Genomic DNA, 26,334 nt, shown 5'->3' on the forward strand with positions numbered 1-26,334 from the left:
TATATATATATATATATATATATATATATATATATATATATATATATATATATATATATATATATATATATATATATATATATATATATATATATATATATATATATATATATATATATATATATATATATATATATATATATATATATATATATATATATATATATATATGAACAAACATTTTTATATTTGTTTTAATCAAGACTGTGATGGTTTTTATGTACAGTGATTTGGAAATTTGTGAATAAATTAACATAAATTTTACTGGTATTTCAAGTCCACCTGCTGCTAAAAATGTAAGAATAAAAAGTACAAATGTCTAACAAGCTAATTTTTTATGTGCTTTGTACTACATTTCAAGTATGAGGAAAACTAGTGAATTCCCATATATGTACTGCTAGTCATCCATGTTTTCATTAACATTTTATCGTTCATCTTGATGTACCATCAATCTCAAACTTTGCATATCTAAATATGATTACTTTGCAAAACTACTCAATTATCAGAAACAACAAAGTTTTCATTGTTTTTAAAAAAAGTAACAATATAGAAAGACTCATTCTTCAGAGACTTTAGGGCTGCGAGGTTTCTGAATTCTGTGGTCGTTGTCAAGAGACTGAAGGTCCCTGAAAGAAGCTCTGCATGTTTCTGAATGACGGCCAAACTTTGTTTCTGGTCAAGTTGAGGATCACTGAGCCTCGGCCTTAGTCAGCATCATCAAGGCTGCCGGGTATAGGAGTGGAGCAGTTAGAGGGAACAAAGGGAGAGGGGGCGCGTGATTCAGGAAGGTTGGGGTTCTGGGGCGGTGCCAGAGTGTTGGATTTGACTGGTGAGTTGCTTCTGGACCTCAACTTCCCAGCAGAAGGGGACTTGTCACGGGGAGCAGGAGGAGTTGGAGGGCCCTGCTCTACGTCCTCTGGAATTGGACTTGGTGGTGGTTGCTTTTTCCCTTTTGGAGGTTTGTTATTTTTCTTTCCTTTTCTGGTATTTTTTCTTTTGTCCTCAGAATTGCTAATCCCAACCTCCCTTGCCAACCAGTGACACTTGTCAAGTAGCTGCTCCTGCATGAGGTTGATGCAGGTGGACAGCAGTGCCATGCCTGGACAAGGAAAAGAATTGGACCAATTAATAAGTCCATCCTGGCATTACTGTGTCAAGCTAGAAAAAACATACGATAAAAGTAAAACCACTCACCAAGGACTATGTAGAAGATGCAGATGAACATGGTGATGGTGCCACTCCCATCATCATCACTGACGAGGATGGCGTTGCCGGGCACCATGTCACCGTAGCCAACAGTGGAGAGGGTGATGAAGGTGAAGTAACTGGAGGAGGTGAGGTCCCATCCCTCCCAGTAGCTGAAGAGCACGGCACCCAGCATGATATACATTTCCAGCAGCGTCAAGTTGATGATGATTGGCACGTACAGCTGAGGGGGAACAGCAAACTCAAGCAAATGTTTCCTCCAGCCATTTGTAGGAAGCATCAAAACATCACAGTTGCTATGTTGTTTAGAGACTGTTTACTGCAGTTTGATCATCTTTGTGTGAAGCGTGTTTGCACGTATTAGTGTGTGTGTACTTGTGGAGCATAACTCTTTTATGTCTGTGTGTGTGTGTGTGTGTGTGTGTGTGCATGTGTGTGTGTGAACCATATTCCTAGTCATCCACAACTCACAGACTCCGTTGGCATGTATTCCTCTTTCCCAACTTCATCATCCACAAGAAGTTTCCGCTGCTTCTTGCTGGCGTCCGGCGGCAGCTCCTCCTCATTCCTCCGTGAGCGGCACCAGCGGCAGCAGATGCGACTGAGGAGCAACAGAAACATCGCTAACACTTGAGGCTTGAGAACGTTGGACCTTGCATACAAAACTTGTCAGCATGTATGTCATTGTCAAAAGAAAAAGAGGAGGAAAGGAAATATAATCTGAAGTCACTGCAGGGCAAAATAAAAGAAAGCAGTATTGTGTCAAGTATTTAAGTCTGACAGATGAGAATATGAAAGATTGTATCCATCCATTGTCACAAGAAGAGGGCAATGAAATCTGAAGAAAAAGGTGTTTGTGGCAGATATTTAACTCAAGACAAAAAAATATTCACCAATTGTCACAAGAATTAAGAAGACAACATAACCTGAAACTAGCGAAAGATGGAAAAATAGGAAAGGTTTCATGCTTAATATTCTCTTCAATGAACAAGACACTAGATATTATAGAGGTAGAGGGAGAAGGGAGAAGGCCAGCTTGGAGACCGAAGAAGACCTGGAGACAGCGTGTGGAAGAAGACATGAGAAGAATGAACACCAGAAAGGAGTGAGTACTATACGATTATCAAGAGTAGGAGAGACCCATAACCCATACAACCCCATTAGGGAAAATAAGGGCATTAAGCAAGAGGAAGGAGAGAAGAGACCCCCACTCACCTGTATATGAAGATGAAGGTGTCAGCGATGGAGTTTCCGAGCCCTCCGAGAAAGATGAGGAGGAGCGGACAGCCGACCAAGGAGTAGAGGATGCAGAATACCTTGCCCTCGTCCGTCACCGGGTAAATGTGGCCGTACCCTGACAGAAGAAAGACAAGTTAACTGGTTTATATTATCCAAGTTATTTCTTTCTAGCAAGTTTTATTTATGTACTATCTATGTTTTACTATTTTACTTTCAGCATGTTCTATTTGTTTGATTTTATGTTCAATCTGTTTTATTATTTATTTTTAGCATGTTTAAAGGCTGTATGGTTATCCTATACTTTTTATGATAAGGGAAGCTGACCAAGAGAAAAATAGTATACAACAATGTCCAGTTTACAGTCTCTTATGTAAAAAAATAAGACTTCCGTAGCAAATCAATGAAGACACACTTCTTGAACTATATTAAGCTAGGAGGATGACCTATGATGACCTATGACTTACAGTTGAATAGTAACACCAACTGTAATAAGTAGAAAATTTAGTAGTAGTAGTAGTAGTAGTAGTAGTTGTAGTAGTAGTAGTAAAGGTATAATAGTAGTAGTAGTAGTAGTGGTGGTGGTGGTGGTGGTGGTATGCCTATAGTTGTAGTGGTGGTCCCTCATCTAACTAGTCAGTCCATACCAATAGTAGACATAATGGTCATGGTGAGGAGGAGGGACTTGGGGAACGTCCAGGCGTCCACCCAGCCGTTCACCGTCCCGTCATAATGGTAGTCGGCCACGCTGGAGATGACGAAGCGCTCCAGCCGGTTCAAGTCAAGGGTCACCTGAGGGAGTTACACAGATATACATAGATGTTCAGACCACATTAACTTTATATGGTCTAGATTAGGTGGTCTGTCCCTAAACCTAATTGAGTGCCGTTGCGAATACTAACATAGGTGGAGGAAGTGTAGGACTTTTTAAATGAGTCACAAGTGTTGCAGAGAGAGAGAGAGAGAGCAATTGTGTGAAAAAAAAATAGCTGATCGACTTGGGTGAAGAAAATAGCCCAATTGTGTGGGGAAAAGGCCAATTGCGGGAGGAAAATAGCCCAGTGCGTAAAGAAAAGCCCGATAGCGTGAGAAAATAGCCCAAGTATAAGTAAAATAGCCCAATCGCGTGAGAAAAAGAGCCAAATCGCATGAGGAAAATAGCCCAATTGCGACCTTGGCCACCACCAGCACCTCGGTCACTCACTTGCTCGGCGTAGTCTTCGTTGGTCCACGTCTTGTCTTGTTGGTAGTACCAGAAGAGGTCCCCGACGTAGTTCATGGCCTGGTTCACCTCTATGGCCCTCTGCTGCTTCTTTGCTATCAGAGTCTCCTCGTTGGGCCTCTCGATGGCGATGAATGCGTACGCCCCTGCAAGGAAAGGGCAGTGTTACGAAGTATAAAATAGACTCAAGGGGTGATGTAACGGAGATGAACACTGACGCCATGCGTAGCTATAGGAAATAAGTTAAAGAAAAGTGGTATATATTTCACTTCAGGGGAGGCGGTGGCTGAACAGATAGCGTGACGGCCCCGCGTTCAGGAGGACGCGAGTTCAATCCCCGACCGGTGCCACCAAGCTGGGATTTTTCAGCCGCCGCCGAGTGGCTTAAAACTACCCACATGCTGTCCAGAAGACTACCTATCAACCCGGACTCTAGATTCTAGGATTAAAGATGAGCTCCGGGAGGGGAGCATGAGCCTATGCAAGATGGCGCCACTATAAACACTCGCCTGCGCCAGAACGGGCTGGGCCGACCATCAGGACCCACCGGGAAGAAGCCTTGGACCGACCATCAGGATCCACCGGGAAGAAGCCTACCGGCGCAATAGGCCAAGACGTAAAAAAAAAACAATAAAAAAAAAGTATATAACTAACTACCACTGTCGTATGGCAGTCCGGTACCATTCCTCCTAACTGGAAGAGGGGCCGGGTTGATCGTCCCTATCTGGAAAGGGAAAGGGGACCGCTAGCGTACTGGTGGAGCGCCGACGTGAGTTTCGACAGGGGATGCTTGCAGCCTGTCGATCTCAAGAAGGCGTTTGATTCAGTGCATCATGAGGCACTCTGGGATCTTCTGCGACTCCGTGGGATTCCTGCGAGGACTGTTGGTCTGCTGACTGGCCTGTATTATGGGACAGAGAGTGCTGTCAAGTGTGTGTGTGTGTGTGCTTGTCCAGCTTCTTTCCCGTGAATGGGGGAGTGAGGCAGGGCTGTGTCCTTGCCCCATCGCTTTTCAACACTTGTATGGACTGGGTACTGGGCAGAGTTGTGGACCAGAGTCATTGCGGAGCATCCATTGGCAATACCAGGGTCACCGACTTTGTTTTTGCTGATGATGCAGTACTCCTGGCGGAGTCGCTGGAGGTCTTGGTGATGGCTCTCGAGGCACTGCACGAGGAGGCGAAGCCCTTGGGACTCCAGGTCTCCTGGGCCAAGACCAAGGCACAGGTGTTTGGAGGCTTGCTGGATGACACAGTACAGTCTGTTCATGCGTGTGGCGAGGACGTTGAAATCTCAGAAAGTTTCACGTATCTTGGTAGCGTAGTTCATAACAACGGTGAGTTTGGCCAGGAAGTCTTACGGCGGATTGGTCTGGCCCACGGTGTTATGGACTCGCTCAACACGAGTATATGGCGTTGTCGATACCTGTGCAGAAGGACAAAGATTCGGATCTTCAAGTCCCTTGTGCTCCCTGTCTTACTCTTGGGTTGTGAGACATGGACACTAAATGGGGACTCGGAGAGGCGGGTTGATGCCTTTGGTAATAAGTGTCTACGCAGAATCATGGGATATCGCTGGAATGACTTTGTGTCAAACCGGCGACTACTCCGTGAGACTGATTTGACATATTACCAGCATAGTCCGTCAACCCCAACTCCGGCTATACGGGCACATGGCACGTTTTCCGGAAGCTGATCCTGCTCATCGGGTTGTCTCTGTAAGAGACAATCCTGAGTGGAGGAGGCCAAGGCCCACGGAGTTCGTGGATTGAGCAAGTCTATAGATCCTGCCGGGAGGTACTCGGGTTGGGGAGGGGGCCTGCATGGAGACTCGCCCGGAGGGATCTCCGGGCTTGGCGTCGTAGGGTGGGCGAGGTGACGCGCCTCCCGGCGTATTGATTGATTAAACTACCACTACTACTATTACCACTTGCTAGGCTACTACTACTTTACCTCCACTACTACTACTACTACTACTACTACTACTACGTCTTCATCTCTGATTCGTCTTCTTTAACCCATTTTTCAAGGCGTAGGTACAGGTCATTGATTTTATTGATTTTTTTTTTACATAATTCTTCACGACTGACTGTAATATGTCGACTATGTGCAAATCCAACCATTCTAGCTAATCCCGTCCCCAGAATATAATTAAAAAAGGCAAACTACTCTTCTACCTAACTCCATCCCAGTGATTTAAAAAGACAAATTAGCTCCGTAACTATTAATAATTAGTATTAATTACTAATAAGACTCGACACAGCCTCACCAGCTATAGCATACACGGCCACCAGGAAGAAGAGGCCCACGTGACTGCAAAGAAAGCTGCAGCACAGGGACCCAGCCGACCTTTCCTTTCTGGTGTAGAATCCGGACTCCGCATACTCGTTGATTTCCATGGCGAAACGAAACGAGGACAAGGGGAGGAGGAGGAGGAGGAGGAGAAAGGAAGAGAGAGACGAAGATGAGAAGAGAGACAAGAACGAGGACGAGGAAAAGGACGAGAAGGAGAGTAAAGTGACGAGGACAAGGAGAAGGAAGAGGAAGGATTATGAAGAGCTAAACGAGGACGAGAAGGAGAGGAGGGAGGACGAGGACGAGAAGGAGAGAGACGAGGACGAGGAGTACGAAACGAAAGGAGGAGGAAAGGAGAGAGAGAAAGTGACTATATAGTTCGAGGAGAGGTAAGTGGGAGGAGGAAGAGAAAGTGACAAGGACAAGGTATAGAAAGGAGAACGAGAAGAGAGACGAGGACGAGGAGAAGAAAGAGGAGAAAGAAGGAGACGAGGATGGGGAAAGGAAGAGAAAGGATGAGACGAGGAAGAGGACGAACGACAAGGACGAGAAAAAGGAAGAGAAACGAGAAGAGGACGAGGACAAGGTATTCCGCTGTTGAGGGTTACCCAAGCTCCATTACGATCGAGTTATTTCTGTGAACGGTAATGTTGGACTCCACCATATAGGAAACACCTTTTTTTTCTTTTCTTTTTTTTTTCCTTTTTTTCTTATTTTTTTTTAACTAATTTCAATATTTTTTCTCCCTTTGGTTTCTTTTCGTCTGTTTCTGTTTCTATTTGTGTTTCTGATGTTGATTCCACTGGTTATTTCTGGACGTGGATGATTGAAGGCACTACAAAACTATAGGCCTACTTATTTGTTTTCTTGGGTTTCCTTTGTGTTTTCAGTAATAAGGACGTATGTGTCTGTGTCTGATTGCACAATGAATCGTTTTATTTTCCTTCTCTTTCACTTTCTTTTCCTTTGCTTATTCGAGAGAGGAGCGACGTGTTTTCTTTCTGTATTGCGGTTGAATTTATCTAGTGCGGCTTTTAGATTCCACTGTGAAACGACTAATTTTCCGTCTCATTCCCCTTCTGTTCCCTTTTTGCGTCTTCGAGAGAGGATCGTCCACGTCTAACTGTCCTTGTGTGTGTTAGGGCCCCGTTGCCACCATCGGGACGGGTTTCCTAGCACCCGGCCCGTCTCCCACAACACAGCATATAATCACTAACGTTAATCCCTGCTAAGCTACGGGAATCAATGTATGCTTGGGGTCCCTTCTTCAATCTCTATCTCTCTATCTGTTAATCCGTGCTAAGCTACGGGAATTAATGGATAGAGTGTTTCTTCAATCTCTATATCTATCTCTATCTCCTGTATCAAGCAAGGGTCGTGAAGATATATATGTTCGCTAGTTCGTGCGAGATCAAGGATACAAATACTTACGATCGTTAGATAAATATATAAACTAATCAGTGGGCGGATCGATTCTTCAGTCTCTATCTCTCTCTAAGTTAAGGGCCGCCAGTTCGCACGGGATAGTTATTAGTACTTACAGCAAGAAAGAATTACGAGCTATTGGTAAGTATATATGAAAAATCAATGGAGGGATCGCTTCCTCAGTCTCTATATCTATCTGTCTCTCTAATCATGGGTTGTGAAGTTTATATGATCGCCAGCTCGCACGAAAGTATTGGTTACATATCAGAATAAGTCTAAGAACAATAACTGCATGCACGCGATCGGTAAGTAAATATAAAAAATCAAACAATGGAGGAATATCGCTTCTTCAATCTCTATTTTTTCTCAATGTCTCTATCAAGGGCCGTGGAGTTTATATGTTCGCCAGTTCGTAGGAAAGATTCTAATTGGTACTTATATCAGGAAAAGATTTATACTCGGTAAATTGAAGTATACATATAGAAATGAGTAAAAATGAAGGGAAATTTGTCATCGCACTATTTCGATTTATACATTTTTTGGGGTGTTAGTATGTATTTAAATGATGATACAAATTTGCAACATATATTACACATTTCCAACCAGCCCTCAGCATAGAACGTTAGAAAATAAAGTGGGAGTACACGTTATAGCTGCGCGTGGCCTCGGTGCTAATCTCTGTTGCCTTGACCCTTAAGTCCTTACATAACATGAAGATATTTTGAAGCATATACCTGCTCCATTCACACTATTGCGGCTCTCATCTTCTATAGCTTCCTTCATTATCTGTCATATCGTTCGTAAGACCACCGATAATACCAAGCCATAGAGAAAGAGAGAAAGAGCGAGAGAGACTGAAAATAAATGGTTTAAGAAGAGAAAATAAAAAAATAAAGTTGTTTCATAGTGTGGTCCTATATAAGAATTTCCAGAGGAGCGCCTTGGCAGTGTATATGTGTTATCCTGCGTCAGTGTGAATTAAATCTCTTGTTATCTCGTTATCTGTTCAACTGAAGAGCTTTAACAATATATAATGTATTGTCACGATGAAGTTTTATGTGCGGGAGTGTGGGAACGAGAGAGAGAGAGAGAGAGAGAGAGAGAGAGAGAGAGAGAGAGAGAGAGAGAGAGAGAGAGAGAGAGAGAGAGAGAGAGAGAGAGAGAGAGTTTTTTTATTGTGTCCCATCATGACTCATAGCACACAATAAAGAGATAAGAATTAATTATTAGGACTCGCATTCTCAAAGGGTTCGGGCTCTGTTATTAGCTACGTATATCTAAGGAACACGAAAAAGAATTAAAAGACATGATATATTTTATAAGTGTTTTCCCGTTCATGGCGCAGATCTACCCCCTGCATGGGTCATGAAACCGCACATGAAAATCCCTATACCTTCTACTAGAGTCTTTTTAACTAGATGTACTAATGTGTCGAAATGTGTGAGAATATGTGTCAAGGTCAAGTTGAAGGGATACGCTTTAGCTGCGCGTGAATCCGATGCTCTCCGTGGCATTGCCCCTTGAGCCTGTGATGGGAATAATTGATTACCGTACGCATTACCCGGCCCGGGACACACAGGGCCACTGCGACATCCGGCCGGGTTACCACAGTTTACCTTCCCCAGGTTCCCCATTTATCGACCATCCTGAAAGGGAGGATAAACAGCTGGGAGGGTGAGCTGCACGCCGACTGCCTACATGGGCCGGGATTCGAACCCATGTCCGCGGATTCGTAATATAGTTTAGAGCCACGCTAACTATATCTATATCACGAAAGGATGAGGAGATATATATTAGAGATAAATATATAGAAAGAAAGATAGATAAGCAGAAAGACAGACAGACGGGGAGGAGATGTGGCCTAATTTTTTTCTCATATGACTCATACCATGTACGAGAGAGAGAGAGAGAGAGAGAGAGAGAGAGAGACATAGATTCACATATCTTTACATATTCAGACCACATGTATACAGACCACAGAGTTTGATTGATTCATTTAAACTTTTCATGCACAGACAGCATCTACAATTATGGAAAAGACCTTGTGACCTGGCATGTAGCCCTCCCCCCCCCCCCAACTCACACACACACACACCAACACACACACACACACACACGCACATACAAGAAGCGGCATAACTGTACAACCGTGTGAAGACTCCCGGAGACGTGGCAACCGCGCCCTGATGTAAACATAGTGGCCATGTCCTCGGCGGCGGCAGACGACGCGGGTGACGGGGACGCCCTCAGCCACGCCCACCCCGAGCCCGCCCGCGCCGCCAAGGTCCTCATCGTGGGGGCGGGCATGGCGGGGCTGTCGGCCGCCAACCACCTCCTCAAGAACAACATCAGGGACTTCATCGTCTTGGAGGGCCGGAACAGAGTCGGCGGCAGGATCATCGCCATCAACGTCGGTGAGGACATGTTGGGGACGTGTTTACCATTAGTTTAGCCTAGTGTGTTCTGTGTGCATTTGTCGTGTGTACAGTCGGTGAGTGGAGTCCAGACAAACCGTGACCGGCACGTTCACAACCTTAAGAGAAGAGGCATCCCCTTATGTGCACTAGCTCCCTTGCATCGTAAATCACTAGGGAAGCATTGTCGTTCCTGTTCGTATTCCGTATTTCTAAGTAGGTTTTGTTAACTCCTCGATGAGTCATGTTTTTTCCATTCCTGTTATCAGTTCCCATCAGTGGGAAGGTCTCGAGGGTACCAGTATTGACCTCCCTTGAGCAGAAAAACGGTATTATTCTAGTGTTTGCCCATACTCACCCCTTGCAACCTAAATTGGCTTGGGGGTCATTGAGACTGCGGGGAATGTGGTGGTAAACATGAAATGCGTCGCAAATGCATAGTTTTGAGTTATGGGGGGGTTGAAAAATACCCTAGATGTAGGGAAATAGACCTACAATTGAAATTCAAAGACGTTATCTTGATATCACTTCCTCAACACATTAATATAGTGAAAATTCCAGAGCAGAAGAGAAAGATCTCAGTTGCAGACATGGGGTGCAATAGTCTAGTGTGCTAGTGTCAAGCCATGGAAGTGAAGAGCCAGGTTAAGGTGGTTCAAACCTGAGTGCTGCCATGTGACGACAGAATGTGCATCCGATCTTAAAGCCACAACCCCCAAAACGCTGGCTGTGAATTAACAAGACATTTAAAGAAGAATAGCAGGCATACTAACACATCCTATCATCATTTTACAGTACTAAATAAGAATGACTTTTGCCATGACAGGTGGACGAAGGATGGAACTTGGTGCCAACTGGATACACGGGATCCTTGGTAACCCCATCTATGAGCTGGCGTCTGCCAATGGCCTGGTGGACATCATACAGGAGAACAAACCTCACAGTGTGGTGGCCACCCTCCCTGATGGCCGGCGGGTGCCCTTCCACATCCTACAGGTGGGTTGGAGTGGAGACTATGTATGGGAGTGAGTGGAGAAGGGGTTGTGGGTGTGGATGGAAGGATTGTTGGAGTGGGTGTAGGAAACCCAGCTTTCAGTATGAATTATTAATCAAGCATTTTGATATGTACTGAACCTAACTTGTATTGTAATGTATTCTAACTTAATCTATTGGTACAAACTTGATTGTGGAATTGGATGCAATAAAGCCAGCTACATGTACTAATTATTACTCAAGCCTTTTAAAAATACTGAACCTAACTTGTATTGTAATGCCTCCCATAGCATCCCTGTTTTGGGACAGTGTACTAACCCCAGTGACTCTTGGCAGGAGATCTACGACGCCTACTTTTGGTTCTTTCGGCGGTGTGAGGAATATTTCTTGTGCAAGTACCTGCCTCCAGATGGGGTGGAGAGCGTTGGGGCTCACTTGAGACTGGAGATCTCCATCTACCTGGAGCAGTTTCCTGAGCCTGAGCGACACATCAGGAACCTTATCTTCAACTACCTCCTCAACCGCGAGACTTGCATCAGCGGCTGCAACACTATGGACGACATCGACCTGATGGAGATCGGCAGCTACACAGAGTTGCCAGGCGGCAATGTGGTGCTGCCGGGAGGCTACAGCAGCATCCTCGGGCCCCTCACCAAGAACATCCCTGAGACACAGCTGCTCAAGGGTCATGCTGTCTCCTGCATCAGGTGGAGGGCCGGCCTGGAGAGCTGCAGCACCACAGACTCAGGGCTTGGTGAGGACCTGGCTGCTCGACTCCCTGGAGGCAATGACAATCACCTGCCTGACTGTCGCAGTGGCAACGCCTCGCTCTCCACCTCCCCCTCCAGGAAGCAGCGGGCCAAGGTGGAGGTGGTGTGCCAGGATGGCAAGAAGTTCTTGGCCGACCACGTCATCTGCACAGTGCCGCTCGGCGTGCTCAAGGAGAGTGGCCGCACCATGTTTGACCCACCACTGCCAGACTACAAGATGGACTCCATCGACCGTCTCTGCTTTGGCACGGTCAACAAGATCTACCTGGAGTACGAGCGGCCATTCCTCAACCCCGGGCTGTCCGAGGTGCTGTGCCTGTGGGACCCCATAGACCCCAAGGAGCCGGTGAGCGAGCGGTGGTTCAAGAAGATCTACTCCTTTACCAAGGTGTCGGAGACGCTGCTGCTGGCCTGGCTCTCCGGGGACGAGGCCAAGTACATGGAGACACTGCCCTTTGACGTGGTGTCTGAGAAGTGCACCGAGATCCTGCGCATGTTCCTCAACGACCCCTTCATCCCCAAGCCCAAGCGCTGCATCAAGTGAGTGCACAGCAACACACACACACACACACACACACACACACACACACACACACACACACACACACACACACACACACACCTGTAACAGTTGATGATCCATGGACTGCCTGTAGGTTTTTTGTTGTAAAATGTGTTCATAACCGAGTGTCGCCTTCCCCTAAGAGACAACCATCTCCCCGCAGCACAACCTGGTGGTCTCAGCCGTTCACTCGTGGCTCCTACACGGCCGTTGGGATCGGGGCGTCACAAGTGGACATCACCAACATTTCGCACCCTCTCTACATGCAGCCCACCTGTAGCAAGGTGAGGCAGCACACCTGATCACTGGGCACTGTGTTGTTGATGTGATTATGGGGTGATGTTTTGTGTTAAGAGGAGATAAAATTAAGCCTGCATAGAGAAACTGAAGGAAAATATATATAATGTGCTGGTCTTAAACGAATAACAAGGATTATGTGTTGTTGAAGACTATAGTCCTCTAGAAACTAAAAGAATTTATTTTTGTTACCTGTAGCTTATGAGGCATTATTATTTAACCCCTTCAACACAAGGACGCGTATACTGCGTCCTTGCGTGCCCTGTACCATATCCGAGGACGCGCATACTGCGTCCTGGCTCGCTTTAGCCAATGTACGAGTTATTTTATCTCTATATTTATGCTTACATCTCAGAGTTATCAATTAATTTATGTTTTTTTATGTGCACCATTTAATTCTGCATGTTTTCATATATAATACATGATGATTATGTTGAGTTTATGGCTGAAAACTTGTTATATTCAATAGTGACATTTGAAATTTGGCACGCACGGCAATCCCAGATGTGGCATGGGGCGCTGTTATGGCCCGGCCATAGTGAAGGGGTTAACAACACTAATTCAAGAATGATGTAGTGTAGTTTTGTGGTGCGGCGATTTGCCTGATGGGCGAGCCTCCCATAACTCACTTTGTGAGGGGGGTACCTCTTTGGCTGACTGGTTAAAGAGTGGCTCTCCCGTCTTGCTGGTTGCGGGTTCGATCCCTGGCGCCGGCAAAACCTTTCCTTGTCTGGATTAATTTCTCGTGTGTTTCGTTACACGCAGTGGTCATGTGGGAGTGTTGTGAAGAGAAAATTCTGGCATTTCAGTCTTACCTTGAGTTTAGGCTTTTATTTATTTATTTGTTTGTTTTCATTTATTTATTTTTATTATTTATTTTTAATTACTATTATTATTATTATTTTTTAATTTTTTTTTATTTATTTATTTATTTATTTTTATTTTTGTGTGTGTGTGTGTGTTAATGTTGTTTGTGTCCCCAGCCGGCTGTCTTGTTTGCCGGCGAGCACTGCCACCCCAGCTTCTACTCCACCGTGCACGGGGCCTACCTGTCAGGGCGGGAGGCTGCCCAGGTGCTGTGTGTGCCAGACACCCCGCCTGAGGTGGTGCTGGATGTGGAGGGTACCGCTGACCTCTCATCCTGGCTGGAGGGCATCAAGCTGAACTGAGGGGCTGGCTGAGGCTTGAGTCTGTACAGCGCGGTGAGGCTCGGGAGGAAGGCCGTGAACGAAAGGTTGGTGACGAGCCTTCTTTGTACATAGGAGCTTAATATAAAGAAGTAGTGTGGTGTAGGAAAAAAAGGAACGTTGAACAAAGAAGAAGAAAGATAGTGTGGCTCCATTTCCATTATGAGGCTACAGACAGTGATACAAGGCTATAGAGATGGAGAAAGAAGCTAGTCAGCAAATACTTGTCCAATAAAAGGTTGATCATGGGGCTTCTTTGTACATAGGAGCTTAATATAAAGGATCATAGTGTGGCTTCATTTCTACTGAGAGGCTACATGCAGGGATACAAAACTATGAAGATGCTGAAAGAAGCTAGTCATCAGAAACATTACAAGGTTGGTCATGAGGCTTCTTTCCACAGAGGATCATAACAGAGGTTTATATAGATAACTTACATCCAGTACAAGATTACACAAAGTTATAAGGAAACTACAACAAGCCAGGCAGTCTTCACAAGAGAAGTTGGTACATGTCCAGTGCAAGGTTGTCAATGAGGAACTTAAGGGTTGGAAAAAAGGTTTCGTATCCATTAACAGGTTGGTAGTGTGGCGTCTCTGTACAGAGAATCATAATGTAAGACTTGGCAACCACTTGTCATATCCACACAAGGTTAATCGTGCCAGCTGTTAGTGGGTGGGCAGTGGTTGTATTCTGTAATAAGCAAACTAATGACAATTCTTTCCTACACTGAGGTTGGTAATGCTCTCTTTATTTACATGTTAAAGTCCTTTGGTTTGACATTTTCTACTTCACTGTGTAATATATTTTTGGCATTTTGATGTTTGTTAGGCATGTAACCAAAGTGAAATCATGACGTTTCTTTATGGAATTTACTCATCGCCTTTTGTATTATGTATCATTGTGATAATTGTAAAAGGAATTACCACAAGAGGCCTAATTTTAACTCATTAGGCAACTTATTATTAACTGTAACTACTATACATATAAACTTTTATAGTGATTTTACCATGAATGTTATTTATTTTTTTATATTGGCAAGAAGAAAAAAAATAGGCCAAAAGTTCTTCTGTTGGCCACAAAAAGAAAAGGTTTGCTGTGATGGCAGGGATGGAGCCGTGGAGCAGGCCTCATCGGTATTACTCAATGCTCAACGAATTTATGGAAGTAACTCAGTGACCATTTTAGTTCATCAGTGTTAAACTCGCAGTGTTTATTTCACAGGACAAGGTAGATACGGTGGTGTAATCATCAGGAAGATACATATTATATTCTTTTTAAGGATTATCATTTTCTTTTCACTAAAATCAAGAATACTTTTTTTATGCGGCTAGTCTTGGATTTCAGTTTTATTTGCATGGTTGACTTAACTGGATCAAGGATGATTTGGAGAAATTTTTACCATTAGTCTTAAGTATGGAGCTAAGTCCAGTGTGAGGAGTATGAGGGTGTTGAATGCTTTTTTTATTTCCTTATGAGTCACAGACAATTCACATGAGTCAAGGGGGTCGGGTGTCATTCTATCTGATCCCAAGTCTAATGTTGGGAGTGTCAGTGAGTGCAATATTTGAATGGACTTCCTTCTGTCATGACTTTCTCAGCATGTTGAAGGTGAGACATCGATTAGTCATGTGGACACTTCCCCCATATTGTCATGAAGTCTTTCCTAAATAGCGACATGAGAACAACTGAGGGCTTGGCAGGTCCAGGTGTGAGCAGCTTGTGAGATTACCTCTGGGAAATGAAAATACCTTCCATGTGATCATTGATATATCCCCAAGCTGTGTGATGGTTCCTCTGTGATGCACTACTTATCAGAAAACCTGTATCATCAGAGGAACTACTCTAAGAACTGAGGATACAACCTTATTTGTTAATTACTGGTTTGTTATGATTTAATTAAATGCTGTGATGAGGGTATGTTGAGAACTACAAACCCATGTGATGGCAGTGTACTTGTTGGCACTCCTCAAAGGAGATTCAAGTCATTTTGCAGCATTAGTTGGTTGTCACTGAGTTGCTTACAGTTAATGGCAGGTAGACAGAACTTCAGGTGTTGGCTCAGGGCTTCAGTGCTGAATAAGAAAATTCATTCATATGGCACAATATGCTGAGAACTTATAGGATGGTCGATACAGTGGTGTAGCCAAGTCGGGGATGGTGGGCATTTGAACATTCCCAGGGCCCCATATGGCTATTTGGGTTTGGAGTTTTTTTATTGAGTAGGAAATAAAAGAGTGCTGGGAGTCCCCTCAAAATATCCTGGTGGGTGAGGGGATCCTTGAGGCCCCTGAGCTGATGGCTGGAGTTCTGGTGTACTACATTGCTGCATTATGGTTGGTTGGGAGTCCTTCGGATTTATAAGATGTATTACTAGAAGACCCAGACTTTTCCTCTAGTCTCAAATACTGGTATCAGTGAGTGAGTCCTAGGTTGTCAGGTGTATCTGTGAGGCTACTGTTATGCTGCCTGTCCCGCCCCACACTGCAGGCCTCACTCCCTGCAGCAGCTATATAGTGTGGTTTGATGTGCTTGATTTCTATTTGAATACAATCACCATGAAGTGCTATAGTACACATAAATTATCCTTTTGCTTCATCATTCAGTATCTCTTGTGTATTTAGTGCCAGCACACAAAATATCAAGCTTTCCCCCGGCGAGGGACTGGCGCCAGGAGTAAAGGGGTGGGAGGGCCTGCACTGGTGTCTTAGCTGGTCTCTGTTTCCCTGACCTCCTCAGTGAACCCTTCAGCTATGTGATCGTCCTCTAGTCGGAGTCATCAAATTTTACAATACTTAAAATGTACTACTGAGGCTTTCTGACAATGTTATAAGGAAACCTGTCTGTAAATATGCTTCCAGTTGTTTTATTTACATTACTGGGGTGCCTGCCAGCTCTCTTGCCATATAGTATATCCCGAGAGGTATCCAAGAGTAATAATCTCCCCAGGACCTAGAGATAAGGTACAATACCCCAGACTACTTTTGTTTGAGTATAAGCACTGCATTCCTGTATATCTATAAGTCTCAAAGAGTCAGTGTCGTGCACAGGCTGTGGGATTCTTGACACACTCCTCACTGAATGAGTTAGTTACTGTTGTGCTTTTCAGCAAGTTCCAGCAAAGAAGATCAGCAGAAACACATAAAGAACTGGAATGTTTCTGATATACAAAACTGTTAGTCCAGTTTCCAGTCTGTATCATAAAAGCACAGTGAGCAATACCTTAGCTTGAGGGTGTTGTGTTCAGGTACGAGTGTCCTTGCTTGAAATCACTACAGATAAAGCATTATTGATTGAGTCATTACCTCGTATTATGGAGTAAAGAAAAAGGGATTAAAGAACCCAAAAACTAGGCAGTTAGGGCCATGTACCTCTGCCAGGATTAATTAGAGCTGCTGTGAGCTGGTAATCATATTTGCAACCTTTCCGTCACAAGCTGATCGCTGTACCCACAGCCACCCAACCTCTTTCATATATTGTAGAAATTGGGATACTGAGGATTTCATCAATAAACAAAACGATAAAGGTGATCTTAAGCAAGGACTCAGTCTGTGCATAAGCAGTGATTGGGTGCGTTTGTGCATGTGTGTGTGTATGTGTGTGCATGAGTGGGGTGATGTCCTGCTGAACACTCCACTGAGAGGCGGTTCAGTCGTGGGCGCGGTGCCACCCCGGAATACTCTGGAGTGTGTCGTAGCTTTAATTGCATCATCTGTCCTTTTCCTGGTTTGCAGAGCGAGTGTGTGGTGTTGGTGTAGGTGGTGTGAAAGTCAGGTGGCATGTTGTGGGGAGTCACTGGATGATACTTCACTGATGGATGAACTATGCATCAAAGTGTGTGCAGCCTCTTGCAAACGAGTGAGAGAGTGATTTACATCTTTTCATCATGCTGGAGTTACGTTGGAGAGTATTTTTCTATATCCATCTTAGTACCTTCTAGTGTAGTTAGACATAATGAGTAGTGCAGCAGGACTGGAGCAGAGGATGGTACATAAGACTGCTAATATGTACTAACAAGTGATCATTTCATATTGAATTGATTAGTTTATTAATTGAAAAATGACTGTGAGCATTAGAATATCCTAATCATATAATCTGCAAACATGCCAAGAATGTTGTTTTATGATAAACTATTGTAAACTTTCTTATAGGTCAGAGCAAGCATCATACGTTAAGGATTATACTCAGTTTGGTTCCATCTGTCCACTCACAGGGTAGCAATGTGCATGTGTCACAGCTACGCTCATTTGTAGATCAAATGAAACCGAGTATAGCAAGACAGAATACCTTGCAAATAATGTTGGACTCAAAGCTGTTTAACAAATGACTCATATAACAGCAACATACTTGAACACACACAATGAGACCCACTACAAAGATTTTTTCCCAATGATTCTTAAGTTAATTGTATCTATGCTTAAGAATTTTAAAGCCAATGTAGTGAATAATATCATCTTTTCTTGAGGTTGGTGGGAGTGGCATGCAACAATGGGAAAGCTTTCAGTATATACTCTTTATAGTTACTTTGAGTAGTATCTAAACTTAAAAGCTTGCATGCCCAAACTCCTGTTTTTACTTAAGTTAAATCTAGTCACAAGGATATCAATTTGTACTTCATTTTAAGGTCTTGATTTTGTCCCATGCTTCAAACACCAACTTTACACTTTCACACCTTTACTACCTGTTGTGGTGTAACAATATGTGCAGAGAATATTGCTCCTTGTCTATTTATAGTTTAACCAAAGATTTAGTTCCCAGTCAGCATTGGTAACAAGTCTTAGAAAAAGGCTTATTTAGGTGAACTTAAGGACAAAATTAAACCTCCAGAATGACATTTTATACTTTATTTATGCTCTTGTCTACATCATCTTTTCAACCAGTTCTGTATTTCCTGTTTATGGTAAGGTCTCAAAAATGTACATATGGTATATAATGGTAAATATATATAAAAGACAGCATATACTACTGTAAGATTTAGCAAATGGTATGCACAATTTTCCTACTGGGAATGTTTCTAATGGGTTTTGCAGTTAACAGAAATGTTTTTAACCACGCAAGGAATATCCATTGTGCATCTGCTCATTGTGTTAATTTTTTAATAAAGAAATTCCTCTGAAGCTAACTTATGTTGGTATTGTATCCATAGTTGTTTACACCCTATACCTCACACTTACTACTTTCTCAAAGTAAAACAACATAAAATGAAAATGGTAAAGGCAAAAGTAGAGAAATCCTTTTCATAATCTACTTAGACTAACACATCGCTGGAAATAAGTTTCATGCAGCCAGATATCCTGGAATAAAACTCTTCAAATGGTACATAATATTGAAAACTTTCCATTCATCTGTCAAAAACAGCACCAGCTATCTAAAAGTTGGCAAAATAAAACTGATTCTCACCACCTACTGGCCTGACCTCAACATCTTATACCTCTTTATGTCTTTGTGGGTGAATCAATTGTTTGGTGAGCTGGAGAAGGTGGCAAGAACGAAATCTTGGAGTCCTCATACTGGGTGCCAAACATCCTAGTCATTCCCAGAGGCGACACAAAGTCAAACACTTCATCGTCAAGAACAACTTGGGCTTCCGGATATTTCTGTTCTGGAGTGACTTCCGTGGCTGAGGCTGCGGAGTCATCTTTTTGTGGTGTCACCTTCATGTTTGGGGAGGCGCCTTTGTCATCACCCTGCTGAGTGCTTTCCTTTGGCTCAGAGGGAGTGGTGGTGTTGGCATCTCCTTTCTGTGGTGTGGCTTTGGTGTCCACTGAAGGTGTGTCCTCAGTGATGCTTCCCTCCGTGGCTGCTGATCTTGTCTCTGAAGATGTTTTGTCTTCTGAGTCTCCATTGTCCTGTGCAGCTGCTGTGTGTGAAGGGATACTGTCCTCAGAAGCAACTATTTTACCATCATCCTGTGCAGCTACTGTGTGTGAAGGGATACTGTCCGTAGAAGCATCTATTTTACCATCATCCTGTGCAGCTACTGTGTGTGAAGGGATACTGTCCTTAGAAGCATCTATTTTACCATCATCTTGTGCAGCTACTGTGTGTGAAGGGATACTGTCCTTAGAAGCATCTATTTTACCATCATCCTGTGCAACTGCTGTGTGTGAAGGGATGGTGTCCTCAGAAGCATCTATTTTACCATCATCCTGTGCAGCTGCTGTGTGTGAAGGGATGCTGACCTCAGAAGTATCCATTTCACCATCATCTTGTGCAGCTGCTGTGTGTGAAGGGATGTTGTCCTCAGAACCATCTATTTTAAGAGTGGTTTCGGTGCTGGAGGGAGCTCTGGCCTCTACATTGATTCTCTGAGCTGTTGTTCTCGAGGCAGCGGTGACCGTGGAGCTGACTTTGGGGGTGGCTGCCTTGCTGGGACTACTGGAGAGATCGAAACGAAGGTCCTTGAGTTCCTTCCTCGCGTGCAGCAGGGCCACTTTCTGCGCCTCCATGCTCAGAAACTGCCGGCATGACTCCAAGACATTTTGCCGGAAGTGTGCTCTGGAGGGGAAGAGAGGGAGCATGCACATCAGACCTTCTACCATCACAATAAACTGGACTTTTTTTTTTCTCATGGCAAACTGTGAAGACTAAAGGAGAATGCAGGTCTGGTCTTACAGTAATACAATGAACTGGACTTTGACTGATGTAATTTATGGTTAAAAACTGAAGACAGGTCACACTTACATGAACTCCGACATGAACTCCAGGTAGCAAAAGGAGTCCCCTGAGGGCTGTCCTGCCTCTGTCTCCTCGTGTTCCTGGCAGCCCATTTCAAACACCTTGTCCTCGGCTTGTTTCAGGTCGTCCAGAGTGTTGTTGAGGGACTTCATCAGCTCACTGGATATATCGTTTCCATCCTTCTCCTCCTGTAATAAGATGGTGTTAGTCTGTTCCACTCCGCAGGTTGTTCAGGTAGTCTTTCTTGATTGTTTTTAGGCTAGTCATCAACCGTTACTACTTTAAATCAGCTGGATACCTATTGTGTGTTAAAAATATTTAAAAATACGAATGCTAAGAGGAAGTAGATAAGTATATCAGCACTTTCCAATTGGTATGTCATATATTTACGCAGCATTTGGAAACATCATCACCTGTGTTTGTTCCAGTGGCTCCTCCTGTTCAGCTTCGGGTTTGTCTCCTTCCTCCACTCTGTAAGATCAAGACAGGTTCTATTAGAGAGTTTGTGGCTTGCATATGGGCTGACCAATGATAGAGAGAGGAGACTTATATTTCGAGTTAATCAGAGCAGGTTATTGCAGTGGGTTATCCAAGGCAGGTTTTGTATTAAGATCAAGACGTTTATATTCTGTTAAAAGGTTGTGTGGCTTGCATATGGGCTGACCAGTTATAGAGAGGAGACTTATTTTTCGAGTTAATCAGAGCAGGTTATTGCAGTGGTCCTTCCAAGGCAAGTTTTGTATAAAGATCAAGACGTTTATATTCTGTTAAGAAGTTGTGTGGCTTGCATATGGGCTGACCAGTGATAAAGAGAGGAGACATATTTCTCGAGTTAATCAAAGCAGGTTATTGCAGTGGGTTATCCAAGGCAAGTATTGTAGTAAAGGTGAAGGTGTCTAGATAATTTAAGGGTTATGGAATGTGTTAGTAAAGTAAGGTAAAGGTGGCAGGGATGACTTACTTAAGGCATGGCTGTGTGTCTCTTTCTTCCTCTGAGGCTGATGTCTGTTTGTCGTCCTCTGAATATCGGTCTGGATGTGTAAGGAAATGATAACTATTATCAATTTCACTATTATTATCATTGACATACAAGCATTATCATCATCATTATTACTACTTCTGACAAACGAGCATTATTATTATCATTAGTATCATTATCATCATTATCATCATTATCATCACCATCACCGTCATTCTTACCCTTGACAGCATCGATCGCCGTCAGGATGCACTTGACAGCCACGTGCAGCCCCGATACGAAGTAGTTCATGTCTTTTCGCAGCATCTTGTTAACTTGGCGCATCTAAAGGTTAGAAAAGACATAATATCTTATTATTACTGGAGTCAGTACAGCATTAATGATAGCCTCAGTTTATAATGGGAAATATTTACATCACTAAAAATTACCATACGGGAGAAATAATGATGTTAAAATATAAGATTTATAACTTTAACTATATATAGACTATATATTCAGTATTTCATTACGCAAATATGTAAAAAATGTCATATATAATTCAGTATTTGAAAACGCATATATATATATATATATATATATATATATATATATATATATATATATATATATATATATATATATATATATATATATATATATCCTGCCTCACCTCCTCTGCGTCCATCTCGCGCTGCAGCGTTGCCTGGCTGTCCTCCGTCATCTTCGTTTTATCTATTTCTCTCTTGTTAATCAAATCAGAGAGCGAGTTGAGATGTCAAGCTTCAGTGCAGAGTGACGTGACTTCCTTCCCTGGTGGTCGACGCGTGACTGAAGCAGGGCGTGAAGTTTTTGATTGGGTCTTCAGGGCTGCTCGACTCAATGGGTACTTTTTATCGCACTATTCTGACCGCTACTCTACGTTACGTCTTGTCCAGAGCAAAGTGTGGGAGGTTTTAATGAACGTGTATGTTAAAATCGCTAAAATCACACTATACTTATCTTTATATTGATTTTTGAGGGGTAGTGATGATGGATGTAGTTAGGATATATGGCTGTACTTATGTCGCCTACTAATAACTCCACGCATTGGTTATCTTGCCTACGCACTCAGTTAATATATAATTATAAGAATCACATTATGGAATCATCATCATCATCATCATCATCATCATCATCATCATCATATTATTATTATTATTATTATTATTATTATTATTATTATTATTATTATTGACGGGTATAGTTATGGTACGGTAGTTGTGATATCGAGGGGGTTCAGGTATAGTTATGTTGCCTACTGTAATAAACTAACCAAGCGTAGTTATCTTACCTATATATGTCTGTCTATCTACCTAGCTTATTTATCTGTCTATTTACATATCTACTTATCTATCTATCTTTATTCTTTAGTTATTCTTCGTTATTCATTTTTTTTATTCTTCGTCTTTTCCAGAAATTGTGGTAGGCTATTCTCTCTAAGACGTGTTCTTTATTTCTCTTTTATTTCTTCTCCTTTATTCTTTTCTCTATTCTTCTTTACTATTTTTTCTTTGTTCTTTTTTTTCTCTTCTTTATTCTTGTTTCTATTCTTTCTCTTCTATAGACCTTATGGTATTCTGCTTTGGCGCTATTCTTTTTTATTCATCTTTATCATTTTCTTTCTTTCTCTTCTTCAATTAGCTTCATTTTTTATTTATTCTTTCTTCATTCTTTTCCATATTCTTTCTTTTCCTTATTCTTTTCAATATTCTTTCTCTTCTTCATTCTTTTTCTCATTCTTTCTCTTCTTTCTTTTCCTCATTCTTTCTCTTCTCTTTTCTTTTCCATATTCTTTCTATCCTATATTCTTTTCCATATTCTTTCTCTTCTTCATTTCCTCATTCTTTCTCTTCTCTTTTCTTTTCCATATTCTTTCTATCCTATATTCTTTTCCTCATTCTTTCTCTTCTATATTCTTTTCCTCATTCTTTCTCTTCTATATTCTTTTCCTCATTCTTTGTTTTTCTTATTCTTTTCCGTATTCTTTCTCTTCTTTATTCTTTTCCACATTCTTTTTCTTCTTTATTCTTTTCCACATTCTTCTCTTCTTTCTTCTTTTCCTAATTCTTTCTCTTCTTTCTTCTTTTCCTAATTCTTTCTCTTCCTTATTTTTTTCCACATTCTTTCTCTTCTTTATTCTTTTCCATATTTTCTCATCCTTATTTTCCTCAATTTCTTCTTTATTCTTTTTCATATTCTTTCTTTATTCTTTTCCACAATCTTTCTTTTCTTATAATTCTTTGGTCGTGATAGGCAAAAAAACCAAGAGGCAATCATTACATTTGTCAGTTTTATTTAAGGACAACTTTGTACATTTGGCAATAGATATAACAAGCACAGCAGAACTACAGCGGTGAACAATTAACGAGTAACAATAAAATTAATAGTGTGAACGATAATACGTAGCTATATACACTAAGGAAAAAAGATGACCAAGAACGTAGCCTATTGCCATTATTTTCTATGCCTCTTTTGTTCATGGTTTCCGTATAATTATCAAATGCTTATATGGTAGATGTAATGGATATGTGTTCAAGTAGCCGATTTTATTAACCTATAGTAAGGCCACATATATTGGCTATTTAAGTTAACTGATTGATTTTCACTGAATTTATGTGGGAAGGCAGATATAGAGGGTTTATATTGGAAGACTGGTATGGGATTTATATGGAGAGACAGGTATGGGATTTATATTGAAAGGCAGCTATTGGATTTATATGCGTTGGCAGGTATGGGATTTTATATGGGAAGGTAGGTATGGGATTTATATGGAAAGGCAGGTATGGGGATTTATATGAGTAGGCAGGTATGGGGATTTATATGAGTAGGGAGGTATGGGGATTTATATGAGTAGGCAGGTATGGGGATTTATATGAGTAGGGAGGTATGGGGATTTATATGAGTAGGCGGGAATGGGGATTTATATGGGAAGACAGGTATGGGAATTTATATGGGAAGGCAGGTATGGGATTGATATGGGCAAGCAGATATGGTGATTTCTATTTTTTTCTATTGTTTTCGTTATTACATGTATGGTTATGAAATCTGCCTCCATATAATTATTAGTTTTGAAGCATTTCTAAAAGCCTAACCAAGGAGTCTTCTTAATTAATTTCAACCTATACCTGGTACACGCATTGTTAACAGTTACTCAAGGGCCAGTGTGACGGATATGAGCACCGAGGCCACGCGCAGCTATAGCCAATGCCCCTACATTACCTTTACCTCACCTGGGCTGCGCGACATCACAGGTAAAAAGATATGAGGAACCTTTTTCACAGCATTATCAGCGTAACAATAATGAAGAGCAGAGGATGATGGAAGGCTTAAAAACTTTCTGAAATGCAATACTGCCATAAATCAGTCATAAACATTCGCTAAATAAGCTAATAAGAGCATACAAAACAATAGCGTAACAATAATGGATAACAAAGAATAAGGATTAAGAACATTCTGGAATACAATACTGCCGCAAATTAAGGATAAAATTATTTCTCCTTTAAATAAGCTAATAGGATACTTAATTACGGATACAAACAACACCATAACGTAACAATAGTGGAGAACAATTGATATTTAAGGGTAAGGAACGTTCTGGAGTGTCATAGCCTACTGTCACAAATAAAGGAATAACTACTAATCATATATCATCTTTTATATCTTAATTAGACCGAGCAGCCAGTCTCAATCTATAATTACTTAGCTAGGGAGATCAGATTTATAATGCAACTTATAAGAAGAAAACAATATAGGTCTACGTGTTATTAATTGTCAATTTTTTGCATGGCCAGCACGCTAAATATTATTATTATTTATTAAGAGAGAGAGAGAGAGAGAGAGAGAGAGAGAGAGAGAGAGAGAGAGAGAGAGAGAGAGAGAGAGAGAGAGATTAGACTATATAAACTTTAACCTGCATGTCAGTTAAAGAAGAAAGGAAAGAAAAACTGTCAACATATCTATAAACCTATGAAATAATAAGTGATTCATACTAAACGTATCTAAAAATGCCCCCAATATGAAAGAAACGAGGTCAGTCTTGTGCTTGGAAATTAAACAAAACTACAAAATCTTTGATTGTAACCCAAAATAAAGTAAAACAAAACAAAACAAAATAAACAATTAAATAAAGAAATTCAAATACGACAATGCCCTCTACGGGGGTACGAAGGGTAGGCGAGTGTGGTTCCCTGCTTCAAGTTTCAAATTAAGCCCCGAAACCGTCATAGCCACACCAATAACGATATCCAATTAAAGTTAGTGTTGAAACCGTAAAGTAACAATGTTTTTTATGTACTTATGGGTCAGAAACCTAATAAAAAAGTGCTACGATAATGTGATTCCCTGCTTCAAATTTCAGTCCCTAAACTATCGTAGCTACGCCAGTAACGATATCCAATTAATGTTAAAACCGTAATCAATGTTTTTCTTTTATACGTATGGGTCAGAAACCGAAAAAAATACGATGCCCTAAGTACAATAATGTGGTTCCCTGATTTAAGTTTGTCATAGCCATACCAATAACGATATCCAATTGAAGTTAATGTCAAAACCGTACAGTATCATTGTTTCTTTATATACTTGTGGGCCAGAAACCGAAAAATACAATGTTCTAAGTACGATAATGTGGACTAATAGTATGTGGTCCCTGCTTCAACAATTTCAGTAGGGCGGGAGGTACGGTAAGGAGGGTTTCTGCAGGTCGAGGTCCCGCACTAACGTCCCCTCCTTCAGCGCCTCCTTCAGCTGCTCCCAAGGAAACTCTGCAGGAACTGGGAAAGAAGAAGAAGGTGAGAATGTTTACGCATATTATACGTATGTATTTGTACGAATATAATGTATGTGTCCGTATATAATGTATGCGTACGTATATAATGTATGTGTACGCATGTGTGTGTGCGTATATGTGTATGTGAGCGTATATGTGTATGTGTGCGCATTTACGTATGTGTGTGTATGTGTACGTATATATATGTATGTCTTATGTCTACACGGCGATTTAGACATCTTCATAAAGCTTGTTTTGATTTTTTTTTTTTTTTTTTATTGCATCACA

General features: G+C 41.9%; 4 protein-coding genes and 1 long non-coding RNA gene across 6 annotated transcripts in view; 2 read left to right on the plus strand and 3 right to left on the minus strand.

Annotated features, from left to right (window-relative positions):
* Positions 1-318: 318 nt before the first annotated feature.
* On the minus strand, positions 319-6,679 carry LOC127000467 (TWiK family of potassium channels protein 7-like). Its single transcript, XM_050864188.1, has 7 exons — positions 5,933-6,679; positions 3,647-3,810; positions 3,090-3,234; positions 2,422-2,560; positions 1,678-1,807; positions 1,195-1,429; positions 319-1,099 (listed from the first exon to the last, which is right to left on the minus strand). The coding sequence occupies exons 1-7, from the start codon at positions 6,060-6,062 to the stop codon at positions 705-707; spliced, it is 1,338 nt and encodes a 445-aa protein (XP_050720145.1). The 5' UTR covers positions 6,063-6,679; the 3' UTR covers positions 319-704.
* Positions 6,680-9,503: 2,824 nt separating this feature from the next.
* LOC127000438 (spermine oxidase-like) lies at positions 9,504-17,348 on the plus strand. The gene is made up of 5 exons (XM_050864162.1): positions 9,504-9,797; positions 10,624-10,793; positions 11,127-12,100; positions 12,286-12,406; positions 13,403-17,348. Exons 1-5 carry the CDS (start codon positions 9,587-9,589, stop codon positions 13,586-13,588), a joined length of 1,662 nt encoding a protein of 553 aa, XP_050720119.1. The 5' UTR covers positions 9,504-9,586; the 3' UTR covers positions 13,589-17,348.
* A 1,087-nt stretch (positions 17,349-18,435) lies between these two features.
* LOC127000439 (cylicin-1-like) lies at positions 18,436-22,267 on the minus strand. Of its 2 annotated transcripts, XM_050864164.1 has the most exons (7): positions 21,913-22,267; positions 21,485-21,587; positions 21,246-21,315; positions 20,698-20,755; positions 20,291-20,472; positions 19,789-20,104; positions 18,436-19,728 (listed from the first exon to the last, which is right to left on the minus strand). In XM_050864164.1, exons 1-7 carry the CDS (start codon positions 21,961-21,963, stop codon positions 19,042-19,044), a joined length of 1,467 nt encoding a protein of 488 aa, XP_050720121.1. In that variant the 5' UTR covers positions 21,964-22,267; the 3' UTR covers positions 18,436-19,041. The 2 variants fall into 2 exon arrangements, with proteins under 2 accessions (XP_050720121.1, XP_050720120.1); XM_050864163.1 differs by having other exon boundaries at positions 18,436-20,104; positions 21,913-22,265.
* A 1,818-nt stretch (positions 22,268-24,085) lies between these two features.
* LOC127000441 (uncharacterized) overlaps positions 24,086-26,334 on the minus strand; it is a 44,079-nt gene continuing 41,830 nt past the window's right edge. The window contains exon 6 of the mRNA XM_050864165.1: positions 24,086-26,050. Coding sequence (XP_050720122.1) covers positions 25,941-26,050 — 110 coding nt within the window. The 3' untranslated portion in view covers positions 24,086-25,940. The remainder of the gene's footprint in view (positions 26,051-26,334) is intronic.
* LOC127000442 (uncharacterized) overlaps positions 25,949-26,334 on the plus strand; it is a 37,507-nt gene continuing 37,121 nt past the window's right edge. The window contains exon 1 of the long non-coding RNA XR_007754038.1: positions 25,949-26,068. This is a non-coding gene — a long non-coding RNA (uncharacterized LOC127000442). The remainder of the gene's footprint in view (positions 26,069-26,334) is intronic.

This window comes from Eriocheir sinensis, chromosome 18, assembly GCF_024679095.1.
Source record: "Eriocheir sinensis breed Jianghai 21 chromosome 18, ASM2467909v1, whole genome shotgun sequence".
NCBI lineage: Eukaryota > Metazoa > Arthropoda > Malacostraca > Decapoda > Varunidae > Eriocheir > Eriocheir sinensis.

Bases quoted from the DNA above. Each gene is read 5' to 3' on its own strand.
- LOC127000467 (XM_050864188.1), bottom strand. From the start codon at position 6,062: ATGGAAATCAACGAGTATGCGGAGTCCGGATTCTACACCAGAAAGGAA. The intron at 3,811-5,932 runs GTGAGGCTGTGT...CTTTCCTTGCAG, and splicing joins GGCCGTGTATGCTATAGCTG to GGGCGTACGCATTCATCGCC. The intron at 2,561-3,089 runs GTATGGACTGAC...TTCTTCTGTCAG, and splicing joins GACCATTATGTCTACTATTG to GGTACGGCCACATTTACCCG.
- LOC127000438 (XM_050864162.1), top strand. From the start codon at position 9,587: ATGTCCTCGGCGGCGGCAGACGACGCGGGTGACGGGGACGCCCTCAGC. The intron at 10,794-11,126 runs GTGGGTTGGAGT...GACTCTTGGCAG, and splicing joins TGCCCTTCCACATCCTACAG to GAGATCTACGACGCCTACTT. The intron at 12,101-12,285 runs GTGAGTGCACAG...ATCTCCCCGCAG, and splicing joins AAGCCCAAGCGCTGCATCAA to CACAACCTGGTGGTCTCAGC.
- LOC127000439 (XM_050864163.1), bottom strand. From the start codon at position 21,963: ATGACGGAGGACAGCCAGGCAACGCTGCAGCGCGAGATGGACGCAGAG. The intron at 21,316-21,484 runs GTAAGAATGACG...TTACACATCCAG, and splicing joins GGCGATCGATGCTGTCAAGG to ACCGATATTCAGAGGACGAC. The intron at 20,105-20,290 runs GTAAGTGTGACC...CTTCCCCTCCAG, and splicing joins GAGTTCATGTCGGAGTTCAT to AGCACACTTCCGGCAAAATG.